Source organism: Hibiscus syriacus, unplaced genomic scaffold, assembly GCF_006381635.1.
Source record: "Hibiscus syriacus cultivar Baekdansim isolate YM2019G1 unplaced genomic scaffold, ASM638163v2 tig00000003_pilon, whole genome shotgun sequence".
NCBI classification, from domain to species: Eukaryota; Viridiplantae; Streptophyta; class Magnoliopsida; order Malvales; family Malvaceae; genus Hibiscus; species Hibiscus syriacus.
The window spans coordinates 1,045,542-1,068,273 of record NW_024061753.1 but is presented as its reverse complement, the minus strand read 5'-3'; the positions used below and the strand labels follow the sequence as shown (position 1 = coordinate 1,068,273).

The 22,732-nt window shown below is 33.2% G+C and overlaps 1 protein-coding gene across 1 annotated transcript; it reads left to right on the top strand.

Annotated features, from left to right (window-relative positions):
- The first annotated feature begins 17,729 nt into the window (after positions 1 to 17,729).
- Positions 17,730 to 22,417, top strand: LOC120219493 (mitogen-activated protein kinase homolog MMK1). Its single transcript, XM_039216341.1, has 6 exons — positions 17,730 to 17,959; positions 18,060 to 18,189; positions 20,595 to 20,732; positions 21,374 to 21,706; positions 21,851 to 22,031; positions 22,242 to 22,417. Exons 1-6 carry the CDS (start codon positions 17,730 to 17,732, stop codon positions 22,415 to 22,417), a joined length of 1,188 nt encoding a protein of 395 aa, XP_039072272.1.
- The last annotated feature ends 315 nt before the right edge of the window (positions 22,418 to 22,732 follow it).

The window sequence follows — 22,732 nt, the reverse complement described above, 5'->3', positions numbered from 1 at the left end:
TGAATGTAATAAAAAATTAGCATTTTTAGTCTTAAAAGTGCTAGAATTAATTTAAACACTAAGTGAAGATAGGTTGGTCAAACCTAATTATCTCCTAAGTGTCCAAAATCTTTCCTTGTCTAAAGGTTTTGTAAAGATATCCGCTAATTGGTGCAAAGTATCAACAAATTCTAGAACTACATCTTTCTTAGTGACATGGTCTCTAATGGAGTGATGTCTTATTTCAATGTGCTTAGTTCTAGAGTGTTGGATGAGATTTTTAGTGAGACAAATAGCACTAGTATTGTCACACTTGATAGGAATGGTACCAACTTCAATTCCATAATCAAAAAGTTTTTGTTTCATCCATAAAACTTGTGCATAACAACTACCAGCTGAAATGTATTCGGCTTCAGTGGTAGATAATGCAACACAATTTTGTTTCTTTGAAAACCAAGAAATCAGCATATTTCCAAGGAATTGGCAAGTACCGGAGGTGCTTTTCCTATCTAATTTGCATCCTCCATAATCTGCATTAGAAAAAGCATGCAAGCTAAAGCTAGAGTCTCTAGGATACCAAAGTCCTAAACTAATAGTGTCCTTAAGGTATCTAAAGATTCTCTTAACAGCTAGTAAATGTGATTCCTTAGGGCATGATTGAAATCTAGCACATAATCAAACACTAAACATAATGTCCGGTTTACTTGAAGTTAGATAAAGTAGAGATCTAATCATTGACCTATATAATTTAACATCTATACATTTACCTCCTTCATCTAAGTCAAGCTTTGTTGAAGAGCTCATTGGAGTATCATGAGGTTTACCATTTTCCAGTCCAAACTTCTTGAGCATATCTTTGACGTACTTAGCTTGATTGATGAAGATGCCATCTTTTCTTTGCTTGATTTGGAGTCCCAAGAAAAATGAGAGCTCCCCCATCATGCTCATTTCGAATTCACTTTGCATTAGCTTGGAAAATTCTTGGCAAAGAACATCATTAGTGGAACCAAATATTATATCATCAACATAGATTTGAACTACTAATAAATCTTTACCTTTATGTTTTAAAAACAATGTAGTGTCAACCTTCCCTTTTGAAAAACCTTTTTCAATTAAAAATTTTGACAATCTTTCATACCAAGCTCTAGGAGCTTATTTTAAACCATAAAGAGATTTTGTCAATTTAAGAACATGATCCGGAAATTTTGAATCTTCAAAACCTGGAGGTTGTTCCACATACACTTCTTCCTTTATAAAACCATTTAAAAATGCACTTTTAACATCCATTTGATATAATTTAAATTCATGAAAACATGCAAATGCTAATAACATTCTAATTACTTCCATTCTAGCTACGGGAGCGTATGTTTCATCATAGTCTATGCCCTCTTCTTGAGTATACCCTTGAGCAACAAGTCTAGCCTTGTTTCTCACTATATTACCACTCTCATCAAGCTTATTTCTAAATACCCATCTAGTACCTACAGTAGATTTATTACTAGGCCTTTCAACTAATGTCCATACTTTACTTCTCTCAAATTGATTTAACTCTTATTGCATAGCCATAATCCAATGTTCATCATTTAATGCTTCTTTAATATTCTTAGGCTCTATGCATGAGATAAATGCAACATAATTACAAATATTTCTAAGAGAAGATCGAGTTATTACCCCTTTTGATGGATCACCTATAATTTCACCATCCTTGACATAGTTGTACTCTCTTGAGGTAAGATACTTCCCTTTCTTCAATGGTTGGATTCTCAAGAGGATCATGAGTTTCTTCATTTTTCGTTTCTTCCTTTGATGATGGTTCTCCAACGTCATTTCTAAAGTCATTTGTATTATAACACCTACATCATCATTCACACAAGAATCCTTCCTCAGAAGGGGATTATCATTGAAAACAACATGTATAGACTCTTCTACAACTAAAGTTCGTTTATTAAATACTCGATAAGCTTTAGAAAATAAGGAATAACCCAAAAAAATTCCTTCATCACTTTTAGCATCAAATTTGCCAAGGTTTTCTTTACCGTTGTTTAAAATAAAACATTTACATTAAAAAGGATGAAAAGCTAATGTTAGGCTTTTTATTTTTGAAAATTTCATATGGAGTTTTCTTTTAAATTGGCCTAATCATTACTTGATTTACAACATAACAAGCGGTATTTGTGGCTTCCGCCCAAAAATATTTTGGCAAATTATTTTCACAAAGCATGGTTCTAGCCATTCCTTCTAAAGTTCGATTTTTCCTCTCAACAACTCCATTTTGTTGAGGGGTTCTAGGTGCTGAAAAATTATGGCTAATACCATTATAATTACAAAACTCAATAAATCCAAGATTTTCAAATTCAGTGCCATGATCACTCCTAACACTAGTTATAGAGTAACCTTTTTCATTTTGGATTATTTTTGAAAATGTGATAAAATGTTCTAATGTTTCATCTTTAGTACTTAAAAATAGAGCCCAAGTATATCTAGAATAGTCATCTACCAAGACAATGCATATTGTTTTCCACCCAAGCTAGTAGTCCTAGTTGGCCCAAAAAGATCTATATGGATCAATTGTAATACTCTTCTAGTTGATACGTCATTAATGGATTTAAAAGAAACTCGCTTTTGTTTTCCTTTAGCACAAGCATCGCAGATTTTATCATTATCAAATTTAAGCTTAGGCAACCCTCGAACTAAATCACCTTGAATTAGCCGTTGCAAAACATTCATACTAGCATGTCCTAGTCTCCTATGCCATAACCAACTATCATGTTCATCCTTAGCAACTAGGCACAAATTAGTCATATCAATAGAATCTAAATGCACCATGTATATGTTCCTATTCTATGACCAACAAGCATAATTCGATTAGATGCAATGTCAATGACTTTACAACCATTAATATCAAACATGACATTGAATCCCTTATCACAAAATTGACTAATACTCAATAGATTATGCTTTAATCCATTCACATATAAAACATTCTTAATTTGTATGGAAGAGGTATTACCAATAGTACCAATACCTTCAATGTGACCTTTTGAATCATCACCAAAAGTCACTTCTCCTCCATTTTTGGCATTAAGCTCAATGAACCGATTTTTGTCTCCGGTCATGTGTCTTGAGCATCCATATCAAGGTACCATGAATTTGGATTTATTTCTCGTGCCTTGTAACAATGCTCATTTTCCTACAAACATAGATTAATTTCTAATTTTTGGTACCCAAATTCTTTTGGGTCCATATTCATTAGTTTCCAACATCCTAGTCCCCTTAGGTATCCATTTGTGTAGGATATCCTTATCTTTAGTAGTAATGAGCTCCTTAGGAACCCATATACTTCTAACGATTTTTCCATTAGAGGTTCTTTGGGGACTCTATGATTGTAGTTTTTAAAACTTTTTCTAACAAAGTTGGATTTTGAATTTTCTCCACTTTCAAAATGTTTTGTTCCAACTTTATCAAAAGAAGCTTTAAGATCATCAATTTTCTTTTGATGATCATCATTGACCTTTGAAAGTAAATTTTTCAAATCTAAATTTTTCTTTTCAAACTCTTCTAGTTTGATTTGCAAATCTTTGATTTTACTTTCAAGATCGTTGTTGGTTTTGGATATGAGTTTATTTTCATTTTTCAATTTTGAAACATCAATTTTATATTTTAAAAACAATTTCTCATAATCCGAAGCCAACCCATTATATTTCTCTAATAGCTCATCATAGGATAAATCATCAAAATCAGATGAGTTAGAGGTTACCTTAGAATCATCCCCGAATGCCATCAATCACAAGTTTGCTACTTCTTGTTCCTCTTCATCGGAACCTTCTTCATCGCTCCATGTAGCCACATGAGCCTTGTGCTTATTCTTTGATTGACTCTTCCTCTTTAATTGTGGGCAATCATATTTGACATGCACTGGCTTTTTGCATTCATAGCAAATGATCGGGTCTTTTTCTTTTGGTTCATTTTTTAGGCCTTCATTTCGTTTGAATTTTCTTCCTCGGTAAGGTCTCATCATTTTTCTTAACCGTTTGGCAAACAATGCCATTTCCTCGTCATCGTCATCTTTATCCGAATCACTCTTATTTTTGGTGGATTTGAGAGCAACTCCAATGTTTTTCTTCTTCTCCTTCTCCTTTGGTGTCTCTTTAATCTTATCAAGGTCCACCCTCATCTTCAAGCATAATTTTATGAGTGAGGAGTGTACCGATTAGCTCTTCAAGAGTTAAGGATGTTAGATCCTTAGACTCGATGATTGCCGTCTTCTTTGATTGCCACGATTTTAGGAGGGAGTAGACTAACTTCCTCACAAGCTTTTCATTTGAAATGATCTCTCCATATGATTTGAGACCATTGACAATCGTTGAAAATCTATCCGTCATAGCTTTGATATCTTCATTTGGTTTCATCCTGAAATTTTCATAGCTATGCGTTAGAATACAAATTTTAGATTTCTTTACCTCATCGGTACCTTCATGAGTGACTTGAAGTTTGTCTCATATTTCTTTGGCGGTTATACAAGATGAAACACTTTCGTATTCATCTGGTCCAAGAGCACAAAATATGATATGGATGGCTTTGGAGTTGAGCTGGAACATTTTTGTCTCTCCTTCACTCCATAATCTTGGATGAGTGAGAGGCTTGAAGTATCCTTCTTCTACGACATTCCATGCTCCCACGTCACTTGCTTGAATGAAGTACATCATTCTATTATTCCAATAGGCATAATTAGCCCCATTGAAGAAAGGAGGCTTGTTGACGGGCATCGAATCGAGACCGGAGTCGAAGTTTGAAGCGGAGGCTATTGATGACTTTGATTATCGATATAACTCTTCTCGAATCGACTCAAGAGGCGATTAAACCTTCAAATGAGTTAGGCTTTGATGCCAATTGTTGAGTTAATTGATTGACGAAATCGGCCAATAGGGGGTGAATTGGCAATAAAAATTTTGGTGGAAGCTTTTGCAGAAAATTGAAAATAATTGCACAGCGATTTAGAATGGTTCGACTTTCTCAATCAAAGTCTACGTCCACTACCTTAGCTATCCACACTAAGGATTTTCCACAAATTCACTAATTTGTCTTTCTTTTGAGGACAAAGAGTAACCTTACAAACCCTCAAGAATTATACCCCAAATTCTTGAGAACACTCTCACCCAAAGAGAACAATACAAATTTTGTAAACTTACAAGGAAATCCTCACAAGGTAGATTGTTTGCACAATTCTAGAACAAAGAAAAGAACACTAAAAAATGAATACAATTGAGAACAATAAGTGTTCTTGAAAGCAAAATGAATATTGAATGAAAAATAGGCTTGAAATGCTCAAACTTGAGGTTTGATGCTTTCTCTTTCATTCTCTCTTGATTCTAGTTGCTTGATATTTTCTTGTTATTGATTAATGGCTTCTAAGCTTGCTTAAATACACCTTGAATCACTTCTAAACGTTGGGTATGATTAGAGAAGATAATATAGCCGTTTTAGTTTGAAAATAATTAATAAAATAGCTTGGAGCATGGGGGGAATCAGTACCCCCTATGGGGAATCGATTCCCTAAGTGTAAAATTCAAATATTTTGACCGTTACACAGGGCGGAATCGGTACCCCCTGGGGGTGAATCGGTTCCCTCCGAGCATACTGGAATTCTCGGAGCCAAACCATTCAAGGGGAATCGGTACCCCCTTGGGGGAGAATCGGTTCCCTCTGAGCAATCTGGAATTTTTGGCTTTGAAATGGTTTGAAATACTTTGTAAAATTATTTTGAAATTGTTTTAAGATTAAAACTTAATTTTACACTTGAGTAAGGATTAAAATGATTTTTGAAAGATTTAGAGTAATGTTTTGATATTCGAATAATTATATCGAATATACTTAGAAAACCTTATTGCACAATCTTAAAATTTATTTAACTTAATTTGTTATATCAAAATATCAAAATGTTTTCAACAATCTCCCCCTTTTTAATATAACAAAACATTTTAGTAATTTTAAGATTTTTAAATCAAAAACCGACGTTTTTTGAAAATTACTCCCCCTTACTTTAACACTTACTCCACTTTTAAAACATTTAACACATTTAACATTTCTCCCCCTTTTTGTTAAATCAAAAAGACATTTGTAAAGAATTTAAACAAGGTTTTGAAATCATTTAGCCGATTGAGTATATAGATTAAGCTGCTAAGATCACAATCAAGAGAAATATTAGCCATTAGTATCATAATAAATATTCATAATTAATGTGATATGGCAAAATTGGTCATATTGCTAAAATGATTTAAATGATGCAGTAATGAATAAATTTAACCACACCAAATATATAAGTTCTTATAAATCCAAACAAATTCAAAATCAATCAATCCACAAATTCAAACATTCCAAAATATTCAAAATGTTAAAACAATAATCTTTTAGTTCAAAGTTTTTAAAAACTAAGCATAGAATCAAACATCCGGATCGGGATCAATACGTTCATTCATCGAAGCGTTGTTTGTGCGCATCTCTCGGAGGATTTCTAATTGTTGAGCTCCCATTGTGGATAAATGGGACTCTATAAAAGATTGAAAATATGGAGGCATTTGATGCGTTTGTTGTGCTTGCTCCTTGGGCTGCTCAGGCTCATCTTCGGCTTCATCGATGTCTCGCATTAATTGTTGAAGCTCGGGATCGTCGTCAGCTTCTGGTTGTGCTCGTGAAGAACTTGCTCCCGGAGTACTTTCAGACGATCGAATCCATTCACCAGTTTCCTTATCCTTAATCCATCATGCTCTCATTAAGGAAAGAAGATTAATTTGTTTCTTTAGAGGAAAGGAGGCATCTAGACCAACTCTAAGCCCGGCTTTAGAAAATAGGTTACTCAAAATGCAACCGTAAACTAGAGATGAACAGAGTTTTTTGTTAGGAACAAGGTTTATGGTTTCAACAATTTCAGCAAAAATGATCCGAGGTAGGTTTATTTAATGCTGTTTTCAAAACAATGTAACCACCAAAGATCCAAGGCTCTAAGAGTAGAATAACGACCTCCGGATGGTTGAAACCACTAAGAAATCATTAGATGAAGAAAATGTTCATGAAGGTCTAAGACACTTGCACTATCCCTTCTTTTATAACGAGATCCTAAGATTTGTTTCTCATTTGAAATACCATCATTATCTAATCCGAATGCATTGGCTATATAAGCCGAGTCAATATATAAGAATTGTCCTACCTATGGTTTCGGTTTCAGTTCGGTTTTTAACACAAACGACATTAGAATAGAAAATATGAACAAGTTGATGGTAGACAATGGGTTCAAGATCAAAAAGTTTATCAAATTTTCACTCCTGTAAAAGAGGAAAATATTTAAAATTAATATCTAACATAGCTTGACGAGAAGGGATACGTTCTTCTCTAATTTTGTAAGAGTCGAAATATTGATAATACAAAAAACGATGATTTCTAGGACCAGGATGACTAAAGCACAAATTTTGGATAGTCAAATTAGGATCAATGGGATTAGGATTAGGAATTGGATTTTCAGGAATAGGAGGAGGATTTGGAGGTGGATTTGGTTGACGGTGTGAGCGACTAGATGACGACCTAGCACGTTTAGGATTGGACATGGTTTAGGAAATCGGAATAGAATGGATAACCTGCAATTTAGAAAATACATGTATGCAATTCAATCAATCCCAAAACTCAATTGAGTCCTCAATATTTCAAGGTTCTTTAAATCAATCCTAATGGGTAAGGTTTTTGAAAACTTTTGAAAAATACGATTTTGAAAAACAATATATGTATAGTTTTCATAACAACAACATAATTCAATCAAAACACTATAATTTGAAAAACATTTTTTTTATTTCAAAATTTTCAAAATTATTGAAAAATTATAGTGTTTTTGATGAAATTAGTTGTAATACCTAGTTTCTAATCACAAAACAATCAATGTCCGATCTAAAGTTCAACCTAGAACTAATTAAAACTAGTTCTATGTTCATAAATTGATGAAATAGAAGTTTTGGAAAAATACCTTGAAGGATTTCAGATTTGAGTGAGATTAGCTGAAGTTTGCATGTTTTTGATGATTCCAACAGGTTTAGAAGATGATATTTGAAGTGAATTCCGATTAAAAACGTTGATTTGAGGCAAAAATGGAGATTTAAGAGAGTAGAGGGAAGAAACGATGGAAATAAGAAGAAAAGAAGAGGGTTTGAACAAAAACTAAGGGTTTTGCCCGATAAAACCAGAACCCTATGGGGGTATCGATTCCCCTGTGGGGGGAATCGGTTCCCTCATGGGGGTATCGATTCACTCTGCACCAAAATGCTAAAATCTGATTTTAAACACACAAAATGCTAAATTAATTTTCTCTATTGGTATTGGTAACTCATATATTGAAAATTAATTTTTCATCAAGAATCATAAACTCCCCCTAACTAATAGTAATGAATGCAATAAAAAATTAGCATGTTTAGTCTTAAAAGCGCTAGAATTAATTTAAACACTAAGTGAAGATAGGTTGGTCAAACCTAATTCTCTCCTAAGTGTCCAAAATCTTTCATTGTCTAAAGGTTTTGTAAAGATATCCGCTAATTGGTGCAAAGTATCAACAAATTCTAGAACTACATCTTTCTTAGTGACATGGTCTCTAATGGAGTGATGTCTTATTTCAATGTGCTTAGTTCTAGAGTGTTGGATGGGATTTTTAGTGAGACAAATAGCACTAGTATTGTCACACTTGATAGGAATGGTACCAACTTCAATTCCATAATCAAAAAGTTTTTGTTTCATCCATAAAACTTGTGCACAACAACTACCAGCTGAAATGTATTCGGCTTCAGTGGTAGATAATGCAACACAATTTTGTTTCTTTGAAAACCAAGAAATCAACATATTTCCAAGGAATTGGCAAGTACCGGAGGTGCTTTTCCTATCTAATTTGCATCCTCCATAATCTGCATTAGAAAAAGCATGCAAGCTAAAGCTAGAGTCTCTAGGATACCAAAGTCCTAAACTAGGAGTGTCCTTAAGGTATCTAAAGATTCTCTTAACAGCTAGTAAATGTGATTCCTTAGGGCATGATTGAAATCTAGCACATAAGCAAACACTAAACATAATGTCCGGTCTACTAGCAGTTAGATAAAGTAGAGATCCAATCATTGAACTATATAATTTAACATCTATACATTTACCTCCTTCATCTAAGCCAAGCTTTGTTGAAGAGCTCATTGGAGTGTCATGAGGTTTGCCATTTTCCAGTCCAAACTTCTTGAACATATCTTTGACGTACTTAGCTTGATTGATGAAGATGCCATCTTTTCCTTGCTTGATTTGGAGTCCCAAGAAAAATGAGAGCTCCCCCATCATGCTCATTTCGAATTCACTTTGCATTAGCTTGGAAAATTCTTTGCAAAGAACATCATTAGTAGAACCAAATATTATATCATCAACATAGATTTGAACTACTAATATATCTTTACCTTTATAAAAACAATGTAGTGTTAACCTTCCCTTTTGAAAAACCTTTTTCAATCAAAAAATTTGACAATCTTTCATACCAAGCTCTAAGAGCTTGTTTTAAACCATAAAGAGCTTTTGTCAATTTAAGAACATGATCCAGAAATTTTGAATCTTCAAAACCTGGAGGTTGTTCCACATACACTTCTTCCTTTATAAAACCATTTAAAAATGCACTTTTAACATCCATTTGATATAATTTAAATTCATGAAAACATGCAAATGCTAATAACATTCTAATTGCTTCCATTCTAGCTACGGGAGCGTATGTTTCATCATAGTCTATGCCCTCTTCTTGAGTATACCCTTGAGCAACAAGTCTAGCCTTGTTTCTCACTATATTACCACTCTCATCAAGCTTATTTCTAAATACCCATCTAGTACCTACAGTAGATTTATTACTAGGCCTTTCAACTAATGTCCATACTTTACTTCTCTCAAATTGATTTAACTCTTCTTGCATAGCCATAATCCAATGTTCATCATTTAATGCTTCTTTAATATTCTTAGGCTCTATGCATTAGATAAATGCAACATAATTACAAATATTTCTAAGAGAAGATCGAGTTGTTGCCCCTTTTGATGGATCACCTATAATTTCACCATCCTTGACATAGTTGTACTCTCTTGGGTAAGATACTTCCCTTTCTTCAATGGTTGGATTCTCAAGAGGATCATGAGTTTCTTCATTTTTCGTTTCTTCCTTTGATGATGGTTCTCCAACGTCATGTCTAAAGTCATTTGTATTTATAACACCTACATCTTCATTTACACAAGAATCCATCCTCGGAAGGGGATTATCATCGAAAACAACATGTATAGACTCTTCTACAACTAAAGTCCTTTTATTAAATACTCGATAAGCTTTAGAATTTAAGGAATAACCCAGAAAAATTCCTTCATCACTTTTAGCATCAAATTTGCCAATGTTTCTTTACCGTTGTTTAAAACAAAACATTTGCATCCAAAAGGATGAAAATAGCTAATGTTAGGCTTTTTATTTTTGAAAATGTCATATGGAGTTTTCTTTAAAATTGACCTAATCATTACTCGATTTACAACATAACAAGCGGTATTTGTGGCTTCCGCCCAAAAATATTTTGGCAAATTATTTTCACAAAGTATGGTTCTAGCCATTTATTCTAAAGTTCGATTTTTCCTCTCAACAACTCCATTTTATTAAGGGATTCTAGGTGCTGAAAAATTATGGCTAATACCATTAGAATTACAAAACTTAATAAATCCAATATTTTCAAATTCAGTGCCATGATCACTCCTAATACTAGTTATAGAGTAACCTTTTTCATTTTGGATTATTTTTGAAAATGTGATGAAATGTTCTAATGCTTCATCTTTAGTACTTAAAAATAGACCCAAGTATATCTAGAATAGTCATCTACCAAGACAAATGCATATTGTTTTCCACCCAAGCTAGTAGTCCTAGTTGGCCCAAAAAGATCTATATGGATCAATTGTAATACTCTACTAGTTGATACATCATTAATGGATTTAAAAGAAACTCGCTTTGTTTTCCTTTAGCACAAGCATCACATATTTTATCATTATCAAATTTAAGCTTAGGCAACCCTCGAACTAAATCACCTTGAATTAGCCGTTGGAAAACATTCATACTAGCATGTCCTAGTCTCCTATGCCATAACCAACTATCATGTTCATCCTTAGAAACTAGGCACAAATTAGTCATATCAATAGAATCTAAATGCACCATGTATATGTTTCCTATTCTATGACCAACAAGCATAATCCGATTAGATGCAATGTCAATGACTTTACAACCATTAATATCAAACATGACATTGAATCCCTTATCACAAAATTGACTAATACTCAATAGATTATGCTTTAATCCATTCACATATAAAACATTCTTAATTTATATGGAAGAGGTATTACCAATAGTAACAATACCTTCAATGTGACCTTTTGAATCATCACCTAAAGTCACTTCTCCTCCATTTTTGGCATTAAGCTCAATGAACCGGTTTTTATCTCCGGTCATGTGTCTTGAGCATCCACTATCAAGGTACCATGAATTTGGATTTGTTTCCCGTGCCTTGTAGCAATGCTCCTTTTCCTACAAACAAAGATTAATTTCTAATTTTTGGTACCCAAATTCTTTTGGGTCCATATTCATTAGTTTCCAAAATCTTAGTCCCCTTAGGTATACATTTGTGTAGGATATCCTTATCTTTAGTAGTAATGAGCTCCTTAGGAACCCATATACTTCTAACGATTTTTCCATTAGAGGTTCTTTGGGGACCTCTATGATTGTAGTTTTTAAAACTTTTTCTAACAAAGTTGGATTTTGAATTTTCTCCACTTTCAAAACGTTTTGTTCCAACTTTATCAAAAGAAGCTTTAAGATCATCAATTTTCTTTTGATGATCATCATTGACCTTTGACAGTAAATTTTGCAAATCTAAATTTTTCTTTTCAAACTCTTATAGTTTGATTTGCAAATCTTTGATTTTACTTTCAAGATTGTTGTTGGTTTTGGATATGAGTTTATTTTCATTTTTCAATTTTGAAACATCAATTTTATATTTTAAAAACAATTTCTCATAATCCGAAGTCAACCCATTATATTCCTCTAATAGCTCATCATAGGATAAATCATCAAAATCAGATGAGTTAGAGGTTACCTTAGAATCATCTCCGAATGCCATCAATCACAAGTTTGCTACTTCTTGTTCCTCTTCATCGGAACCTTCTTCATCGCTCCATGTAGCCACATGAGCCTTGTGCTTATGCTTTAATTAACCCTTCCTCTTTAATTGTGGGCAATCATATTTGACATGCACTGGCTTTTTGCATTCATAGCAAATGATTGGGTCCTTTTCTTTTGGTTCATTTTTGAGGCCTTCATTTCATTTGAATTTTCTTCCTCGGTAAGGTCTCATCATTTTTCTGAATCGTTTGGCAAACAATGCCATTTCCTCGTCATCGTCATCTTCATCTGAATCGCTCTAATTTTTGGTGGATTTGAGAGCAACTCCAATGTTTTTCTTCTTCTCCTTCTCCTTTGGTGTCTCTTCAATCTTATCAAGGTCCACCTCATGTTCAAGCATCATTTCATGAGTGAGGAGTGAACCGATTAGCTCTTCAAGAGTTAAGGATGTTAGATCCTTAGACTCGATGATTGTCGTCTTCTTTGATTGCCACGATTTTGGGAGGGAGTAGACTAACTTCCTCACAAGCTTTTCATTTGAAATGATCTCTCCATATGATTTGAGACCGTTGACAATCGTTGAAAATCTATCCGTCATAGCTTTTATATCTTCATTTGGTTTCATCCTGAAATTTTCATAGCTATGCGTTAGAATACTAATTTTAGATTTCTTTACCTCATCGGTATCTTCATGAGTGACTTGAAATTTGTCCCATATTTATTTGGCGGTTGTACAAGATGAAACTCTTCCGTATTCATCTGGTCCAAGAGCACAAAATATGATATGGATGGCTTTGGAGTTGAGCTGGAACATTTTTGTCTCTCCTTCACTCCATAATCTTGGATGAGTGAGTGGCTTGAAGTATCATTCTTCTACGACATTCCATGCTCCCACATCACTTGCTTGAATGAAGTACATCATTCTATTCTTCCAATAGGCATAGTTATCTCCATTGAAGAAAGGAGGCTTGTTGACGGGCATCGAATCGAGACCGGAGTTGAAGTTTGAAGCGGAGGCCATTGATGACTTTGATTATCGATATAACTCTTCCCGAATCGACTCAAGAGGCGATTAAACCTTCAAATGAGTTAGGCTATGATGCCAATTGTTGAGTTAATCAATTGACGAAATTGGCCAAGAGGGGGGGTGAATTGGCAATAAAAATTTTGGTGGAAGCTTTTGCAGAAAATTGAAAATAATTGCACAACGATTTAGAGTGGTTCGAATTTCTCAATCAAAGTCTACGTCCACTACCTTAGCTATCCACACTAAGGATTTTCCATAAATTCACTAATTTGTCTTTCTTTTGAGGACAAAGAGTAACCTTACAAACCCTCAAGAATTATACCCCAAATTCTTGAGAACACTCTCTCCCAAAGAGAACAATACAAATTTTGCAAACTTACAAGGAAATCCTCACAAGGTAGATTGTTTGCACAATTCTAGAACAAAGAAAAGAACACTAAAAAATGAATACAATTGAGCACAATAAGTGTTCTTGAAAGCAAAATGAATATTGAATGAAAAATAGGCTTGAAATGCTCAAACTTGAGGTTTGATACTTTCTCTTTGATTCTCTCTTGATTCTAGTTGCTTGATGTTTTCTTGTTATTGATCAATGGCTTCTAAGCTTGCTTAAATACACCTTGAATCACTTCTAAATGTTGGGGATAATTAGAGAAGATAATATAGATGTTTTAGTGTGAAAACAATTAATAAAACAGCTTGGAGCGTGGGGGGAATCGGTACCCCCTATGGGGAATCGGTTCCCTAAGTGTAAAATTCAAATATTTTGACCGTTACATAGGGGGAGAATCAGTACCCCCTGGGGGAAATCGGTTCCCTCCGAGCATACTGGAATTCTCAGAGCCAAACCATTCAGGGGGGAATCGGTACCCCCTTAGGGGGGAATCAGTTCCCTCTGAGCAATCTGGAATTTTTGGCTTTGAAATGGTTCGAAATACTTTGTAAAATTATTTTGAAATTGTTTTAAGATTAAAACTTAATTTTACACTTGAGTAAGGATTAAAAATGATTTTTGAAAGATTTAGAGTAATGTTTTGATATTCGAATAATTATATCGAATATACTTAGAAAACCTTATTGCACAATCTTAAAATTCATTTAACTTAATTTGTTATATCGAAATATCAAAATGTTTTCAACAAGAACCAACAAAGACAGTGTGCTTAATGGTTCTTGAAGAGCTCAATTTATCTTCTAACTCTAATGAATCTGATTTATATTATTTTGATGAGTTACAAGGTGCATATGATGAATTATTTTTGGAGTTTGAGACCATGAACTCCAAATACAAGAAAATTATTTCAAAACTTAAAGTTGAAAATGATTTTCTTTTGAAAGCAAAAGTTGATTTTGAAAAACAAAATGAAATTTTGATAAATGATTTAGAGCCTTTACAAATGAAAATTGAAAATTTTGAAAAATAAAGTTTTGATTTAAAGGTTAAGCTTGAATGCTTAACAAAAGAAAAGGAAATCATTTTAAATAATTCATCTAATTTCATAATGACAAAATGCTCACATTGTCATTATCATGGTCACAAGGAGCATAATTGTCCTTTAAAGAAAGGAAAACATTTTAAAATTAAGCAAGTATGGACTCCTAAGGGAACAAAAAGCATTGAAACTAACGTTCAAGGATCCAAAACAATTTCGATACCAAATTCTACATAAATGTCTCTTGTAGATGTGTGGGAGCAATAGTGATGAAAGTGAAGATACTCAAATACTCTAAGCACACTTGATATGGAATGAGTAACCTCTAAGCTTATTTTGATTATCTTACATAATTTTTTGCTCATTTAGTTTAAGCATGCATGAGTTTTGATTTTAAATGATTTATATTTTCTATCTCGTGTATGTTAAAAAGATTTGTGATGAACATTTTCTAAAGTTTTAATGATTTTTTTCGTGAATTTTGTTCATCATAATGAATTTTGGCAAAATTGGTTTTAATGCTTTGTTTTTACAAATTTTAATTTTTGACCTTAATTTAAATGTTTATGCATGTGATTTGTTGCAAATGATATCTCTCTAACAATTGATATCAATTTTTCAAATGCCTAACATTTTTGGATAGCTTTATTCACATGCACTTAAATACAAAAATTGGTATTGCATAAAGTATATTAGATTTGGATATATTGAATTTAATGTGCTACTAACATGTTTGCTAATCTTTGTTGAAATTCAATGTCTTTTAAGTGTCAAGCTTTTAAAGTCAAAATTTTTTTTGGAATGCTTTTATTGAGGGGGATTTTTTATTTTTCAAATGATTTTAATGTTAAAATTACTACTTACTCTCCATTGTTGTTTTGTACCTTAAAAGTTTGAATTATTTTTATATAAAAAAGGGGAAGAAGTATAGGTTTGAAAATTCAATTTCTCTATGAAAAAGGGGGAGCTTTAATATTTTCCAAATATTTATTTTTTTTCATGAAATATTTTATTAAGTGGGAGTTTTGTCAAAAACAATTTTTCAATTTTTTTTATATCGAAAAGGGGGAGATTGTTGAACTATGTTTTATAATATTTTGATATAACATTTAATGTTTTTGGACTTGATTGAATTTGTTTAAAGTTTTCAAAAATAATTCAAAGTCCATTAAACTAGAATTTGAGCACAAAACGTTTTTCTGGGTACGTAGTACCGATACTGTTATTACAGTATCAATACTACATGAACAATACCGATATTGTTCAGTGGTACCGATACCAAAGGTAAGAGAAGTATTGCTGCCCTCTAGGTAGTATCGATATTACCAGTTGTTTTCCAAATTGCTCAAATTTCAGAATACAAAATAGGTATTGGTCAAGCCCAACTGTCTTTAACGGCTAGTTTATTTAAATATTACAAAGGTAGTACTGATACTCATTAAAGGAGTATAGATACTCCCTGTACTGGACAATTTTATTTTGCAGAAAATTATTCTCCAACGGTTAGAAATGGCCACAAACTCATTCCAACATATAAAAACAAGTTGAAGACACTTGAAGAAGGTTGGACAACACCTATCCAAGCAATCAAACACAAGAGAAGAGTTTTTCATTTTTATTTTCATTTCTCTTGTAAATATTAGTGTTTTAGTGAGCTTATTTTTTGTAAACACCTTCCTTTAAGAGGTTTTCTTATTTGCATCTTTTATTCTTTTTTGTAAAGGGGATTGATTCTAGTTTATCCTTTGAAAAGTTAGGGTGTTGTAAAGATTTTCTCTTTATCATAGAAAACGAAAGAACAAATTAGTGGGTTTGTTAGAAAATCCTAAGTGAGAAGCTTAGGTAGGAATGTAAACTTGGTTGAGACATCAAACCACTATAAATTCTTGTGTAAATTGTTTCATCTTTATACTCCTTACTCCCTAAACTCTAAAAGCCAATTCACCCCTCTTGGCAAATTATTTGGTTGATCAAATTAAGCTTCATCGAATCCTAACAATTTTGAATTATCATCACCTAATTAGTATTAAAATATAAAATTATAAAAATATTAAATTTATTTTTATTGTAAATCTTCCATTAATTACTATTTAATATATATATATATATATATATATATATATATATAATGCATTTAGATATAAATAAAATATTAGATTTTTAATTGTTTATATTTTTTATTTTATAATTTGACTAAGTTCTAATTCTAATTTCTTCTTACTTCTATTTTCTTTTACTATTAACAAACTTTTAAAAGATAAATAACATTTGTTCTAAGTTTTAAGCCATTAGGAACCTTTAGTGCAGTGATTGGGGTGCTCTTGATTCCCCCCTTTGGACGTTAGTTTGATTCCACTCATGAACAATTTCATGTGTTTTTATTTTCTATCCAATCTGGTGGTGACATGTGTCATCTCTTGAATGGATATAAAAGTTATTTAATTAAATAATTAAAAATAATAATAAAATCCTCCAATCATGTATTGATACGTGTCCATAACGACACATGTCGTGTCGTGTCATGATCCTGTGTTGATACATGTCAGATCCTGATTGAATGATTAATTTATTAAATTAAATTTAAATTAGGACCAAATTGAGAGAATATATAAATATAAAAGACTAAATGTATAAATATACCAATTGTTTTAACTGTCACGTTAGTATTTCGGTCAATTATTAATAGTTAGTGATTTTATTGACAATAATTAAATAGTTAAGTGGTTTGATTAACAAAATTAAAAAATTAGTGTCAAAAGTAAAAGGACTAAATAACTAGGTGTTCAATGTTATAGTTTTCCGTAAATTTTCTTACAATTGTTGGGGATTCGCAAATTAAAAGAATAAATTATATAAAAAGTTTAATTGTAAATGAAGATAAATTCACTTAACAGATCAAAGTGCAAAATGGATTAATTTATTGAATAAACAATTATCGAATACATCAATACCAGTTTTTCATTTAAAAAAACACAAAAAGAGGAAAAATAACACAACACAGATCTATTGACCACTAAAATACTACGCATCCTTCCCGTACATCGGCACTCACCCCTGTTTCTTTCACATCTTTTCTTTTTCTTTTTACCAGGAAATAAGGTAAAGAATGGAAGGCGGAGGACCACCTCAGCCGGCGGACACTGAGATGGCGGAGGCCGCTCAAAACCATCAGCAACATCCGCCTCAGATGGCTGCCGGGATGGAAAATATACCGGCAACTCTTAGCCACGGCGGCAGGTTCATTCAATATAATATATTTGGGAACATTTTTGAGGTGACTGCTAAATACAAACCCCCTATTATGCCTATCGGTAAAGGTGCCTACGGCATCGTTTGGTAATTACCCCTCCTCCTCCTCCTCCTCCTTATTTTGATTATCATTATTATTATTAAAAATTCACTGTTATTTGATTGAATTTTGTTTGATTTATTTTAGTTCTGCATTGAATTCCGAGACAAATGAACACGTCGCGTTAAAGAAGATAGCGAACGCATTTGACAATAAGATTGATGCAAAGAGAACTCTTCGTGAGATCAAGCTACTTCGTCACATGGATCATGAAAACGTCAGTGAGTTAATTTTGTGGGGAGTTTCTTTTAACTTGCTTTTAATTCCACGCAATCGTTATCAATTCCTTAATTTGTTTTCGTTTTATTTGTTTTATTCGTTATTTGGATGGTTTTATTCTTTATTAAACTTCAAACTATTTTTGGTTTTTCTTTTGGTTATATTTGGAGGTTCAAAACCCCATTTGATTTTCTGCTTCGAGGTGTTAGGTAGGTATTAGGGGGAAATAAAAGGAATATAGTGAAGAGCAACAAGACAAGAGTATTATCTCACTAATCATTGAAAGAACTTTTTCATCCAAAAGAGGTACAGTTCATAACATTTATATGTTAGATATGTTTTTGATATAGGTAGGTACTTTAGGGGGGAATAAGAGGAATCTAGTTAGAGCAACGCAAGAGCATTCACTAACTAATCATTGAATAAACCGTAACTCGAGAACCTAATGAGATACAGTTCAGAACAGCGAAGTGTTAGATATGTTTTGATGTAGGTAGGTACATTAGGGGGAAATAAAGGGAAAATAGTTAGAGCCAATCATAAACCTTAACTCGACAGTCTAATGAGGTTACAGTTCATAAGATTGAAGTGTTAGATATGTTTTCAGTATAGGCAGGTAATTTAGGGGGAAACAAAAGGAAAGTATTTTGACCAACTCTAGACTATTCATTTACTAATCATTAAGTAAACCTTATCTGAAAAACATAACGAGGTTGCAATTCATAATATTAAAGTGTTAGATATGTTTTCGATATAGGCAGGCACTTTAGGGGGAAATAAAAGGAAAATAGTTATAGCAACGCAAGAGTATTCACTCATTAATCATTTAATGATCCTTAACTCGAGCCTAATGCTGTTACAGTTCATATCAACAAAGTGTTGGATATGTTTACATATAGGTAGGGTAGGTGCTATAGGGGGAAATGAAAGGAAAATACTAGTTAAAGCAGCGCAAGAGTATTCACTCACTAATAATTGAATGAGTCTTAACTCGAGAATCTAATAAAGTTACAATTCATAAGATCGAAACGTTAGATGTGTTTATGATATCGGTAGGTGCTTTAGGGTGAATAAAAGGAAAACAGTGAGAGCCATGCGAGGGTAGTCACTCACAGGGTTACAGTTCATAACATAGATGTGTTAGATATAATTTCAATATAGGTTGGTATTATGGGAAATAAAAGGAAAATAGTTAGAGCAACAAAGAGTATTCACTCGCTAATCATTGAATAAACTAAGATTTGAGAATGTAGCAAGGTTACAGTTCATAACATTGAAGTGTTAGTTTTCGATATAGGTAGGTATTTTAGGGTGTAAAAAAAGGAAAATAGTTAGAGCAATTTAAGAGTATTCACTCACTAATCATTCAATAAACCTTAATGTGAGAATCTAACGAGGTTACAGTTCATAACATTGAAGTGTTAGGTATGTTTTCGATATGGGTAGGTATTAGGGGGAAATAAAAGGAAAATAGTTAGACCAACACAAGAGTATCCACTCGCTAATAATTGAATAAACCTTAACTTGAGAACCTAACAAGGTTACAGTTCATAACATTTGAGTGTTTGATATGTTTTCGATAGAGTTAGGTCCTTTAGGGGAAATAAAAGGAAAATAGTTTGAGCAACAGAATAGTTTTCATTCTCCGTTTGTTGAATAAACCTTGACTCAAAAACCTAACAAGGTTGTAGTTCATAACATCTTGGTATTGACTTCGGAGCAGTGGCTGGGGTATTATTTCATATGAAAATGGCTTATCAAGTTAATTAGCATCACTGGGTTTTGAGAATTGTTGAAGTTCTGCATGGACATAAGTCATTCTCGTACATATTACTAGAGACATGGCGTGTTTGCTGTGCTACTTTATTAATGATTAAAGAGTAGGGATTTGTCTCTCAAGTATTAGTTATGCTTTTCTACAGCATTTACAATTCTTCCTTAAACGAAGAACAGAAAGATGTTTTCTATGTAAGTGTAACCTTGGAAGTGTATATTTTTCTTTTTTAGATGGGGATGTTGGATCACATTTATGCTAATGAAAAGCCTCAAAGTCCTCTACTAAAATTGCAATTCCAAGCTTTAAACAATATTGCCCTATCATATGGTGGCTGAACTATTCTATTCTGATTTGTGAGTTTAAATTATATCAATGCATAACAGTAGAAGTCTAGTTTGTATGAACGTTGGTTGTTTTGTTGTTCAGGTTGGTGCTAATGCTATTGCCAGTGAATTTTCTTTAAATCTTAGCTTAGAATGCAACTCCTTTACATTTATTGGTTACAACATTTTCTGTGTGCTAGTTTTTTTTTTTTCTGTAACTGTGAGACAGTGAGATATACCTAGGAAGAACAACATCCTTTTTGTTATCATAGCCGGTTAGTCTCATTTGCACATTTTTTGCAGGTTGTTGCAATCAGGGATATAATTCCACCACCCCAGAGGGAATGCTTTAATGATGTTTATATTGCATATGAGCTGATGGACACTGACCTGCATCAGATAATCCGTTCTAATCAAGCTTTATCAGAAGAGCATTGTCAGGTTGGAATATGAAGATTTGGTTGCTTTTTATGATAAATAGTCATATTCGTTAAATTACAAGTTAAACTTTTAATTGTTCAGCTGTTTCAGTTTACTGCTAATTAAGATCCTTAGTTTTGCTTGCTTCAAGCCCAGCTGTTAGTCAGGACTCAGTACAGCTCTTTTTCTTCAAGTCCAGGAAAATGAAATCAATCTGTTTTTTGCCAACCAAACATCAAAAAATGGGAAGATATTTTCCAGAAAATTAATTACAGTAAACAGACCCCAAGACATAAACTGGTACTTGCATAAATGAAAACTTTATTTTGAATATACATAGGAAATTGTCAAAGTAGAACCAACTGGTAATTGATTAAAACGAACATATGACTAGTTGAAAACATTTCAAACATAATTTTTATAATATAGACAAGTAATTGCCCGCAACCCCCCCCCCCCAAAAAAAAAACCAAAAAAAGAAAAATAAGACTTGCATTTGTTTGCTTTTGTTTCCATTTTTTTTTTCTTTTTTGCTTCCTGGAAAAATCAAGCAATATAAAGAACTGATTGAAAAGATCCTAAGTTAATTGTATTGCACAAATTCCAAGGGTTACTATTTAAGCCTTAAAATCAAATTAACCTCGTATCTTTGTGCTTTGCAGTATTTCCTTTATCAAATCTTACGTGGGCTGAAGTATATACACACTGCAAATGTTCTACACAGGGACTTAAAACCTAGCAACCTTCTCCTGAATGCTAATTGTGACTTGAAAATATGTGATTTTGGACTTGCTCGTGTCACCTCTGAAAGTGATTTTATGACTGAATATGTCGTTACAAGATGGTACCGTCCACCAGAACTGTTACTAAACTCTTCAGATTATACTGCAGCCATTGATGTATGGTCCGTGGGTTGCATTTTTATGGAATTGATGGATCGGAAACCATTATTTCCTGGAAGAGATCATGTGCATCAGCTGCGATTGCTTATGGAGGTAAGTTCTTTCCTCATCCGATATAAAATTATCTAAAATACAAACAAATAAGTTGCTGAATAGGGATCCATGAGCATTTTAGGGACAAAAATAGTGTTAACTTGAAAATGCTTCACCATAATGAATGAATTCTTTGCCTTGCAGCTGATTGGCACCCCCGCAGAGGCTGAGTTGGAGTTTCTGAATGAAAATGCTAAGAGATACATACGGCAACTTCCTCTTTATCGTCGACAATCTTTCACTGAAAAGTTTCCGAATGTCCACCCTTTAGCCATTGATCTTGTTGAAAAGATGTTGACATTTGATCCCAGACTGAGGATTACTGGTGAGTTTGTTGCAAAAGAATGCATGCTTATCTTTCTCTTTCTGTTGTGCATGTGCCTGTTGCCATGCAACAAATCATGTGTGAATGGATGCTAAATTGTCACAATTAGTTTAGTTGCCATTATCTTTTGTTTTTTCTGGCTAATGTTGTGATGCAATGTCCTTTGTCCCGAGTTGGAACTAATGAAAGTCTACTTCGTATTCGTTTCAGTTGAGGACGCACTTGCTCATCCCTATCTAACATCACTGCACGACATAAGTGATGAACCTGTATGCATGACCCCTTTTAACTTTGACTTCGAGCAGCATGCATTAACCGAGGAGCAGATGAAGGAACTGATATATCGGGAGGCACTTGCATTCAACCCAGAATATCTTCAGCAGTGATGGTCCATGCGCCATTGATTTATTTGGTGAGCTTTGATTAGTGTTGGTGGTTGATTTCTTCCTGTATATACCATGTTCCAAGAGCAGGGTGGCTCTTGGAATTGAGATATTTAATTATGGGCAAATGCAGGAAGGAAAAACAGTTGTATGGGTGTTTGTATGTACTGGCTACCTTGATTTCTTCTTTTTTGTTGTTCAATCTGTTTGAATCGACCTGTCTTTGGACTTATCATATATATTTGCTTCTTTCTTTGTGTTGAAACAACATTTTCATAATCGAGTTTAGCTTGTTTATGCTTTAAATGAACAAAGCAT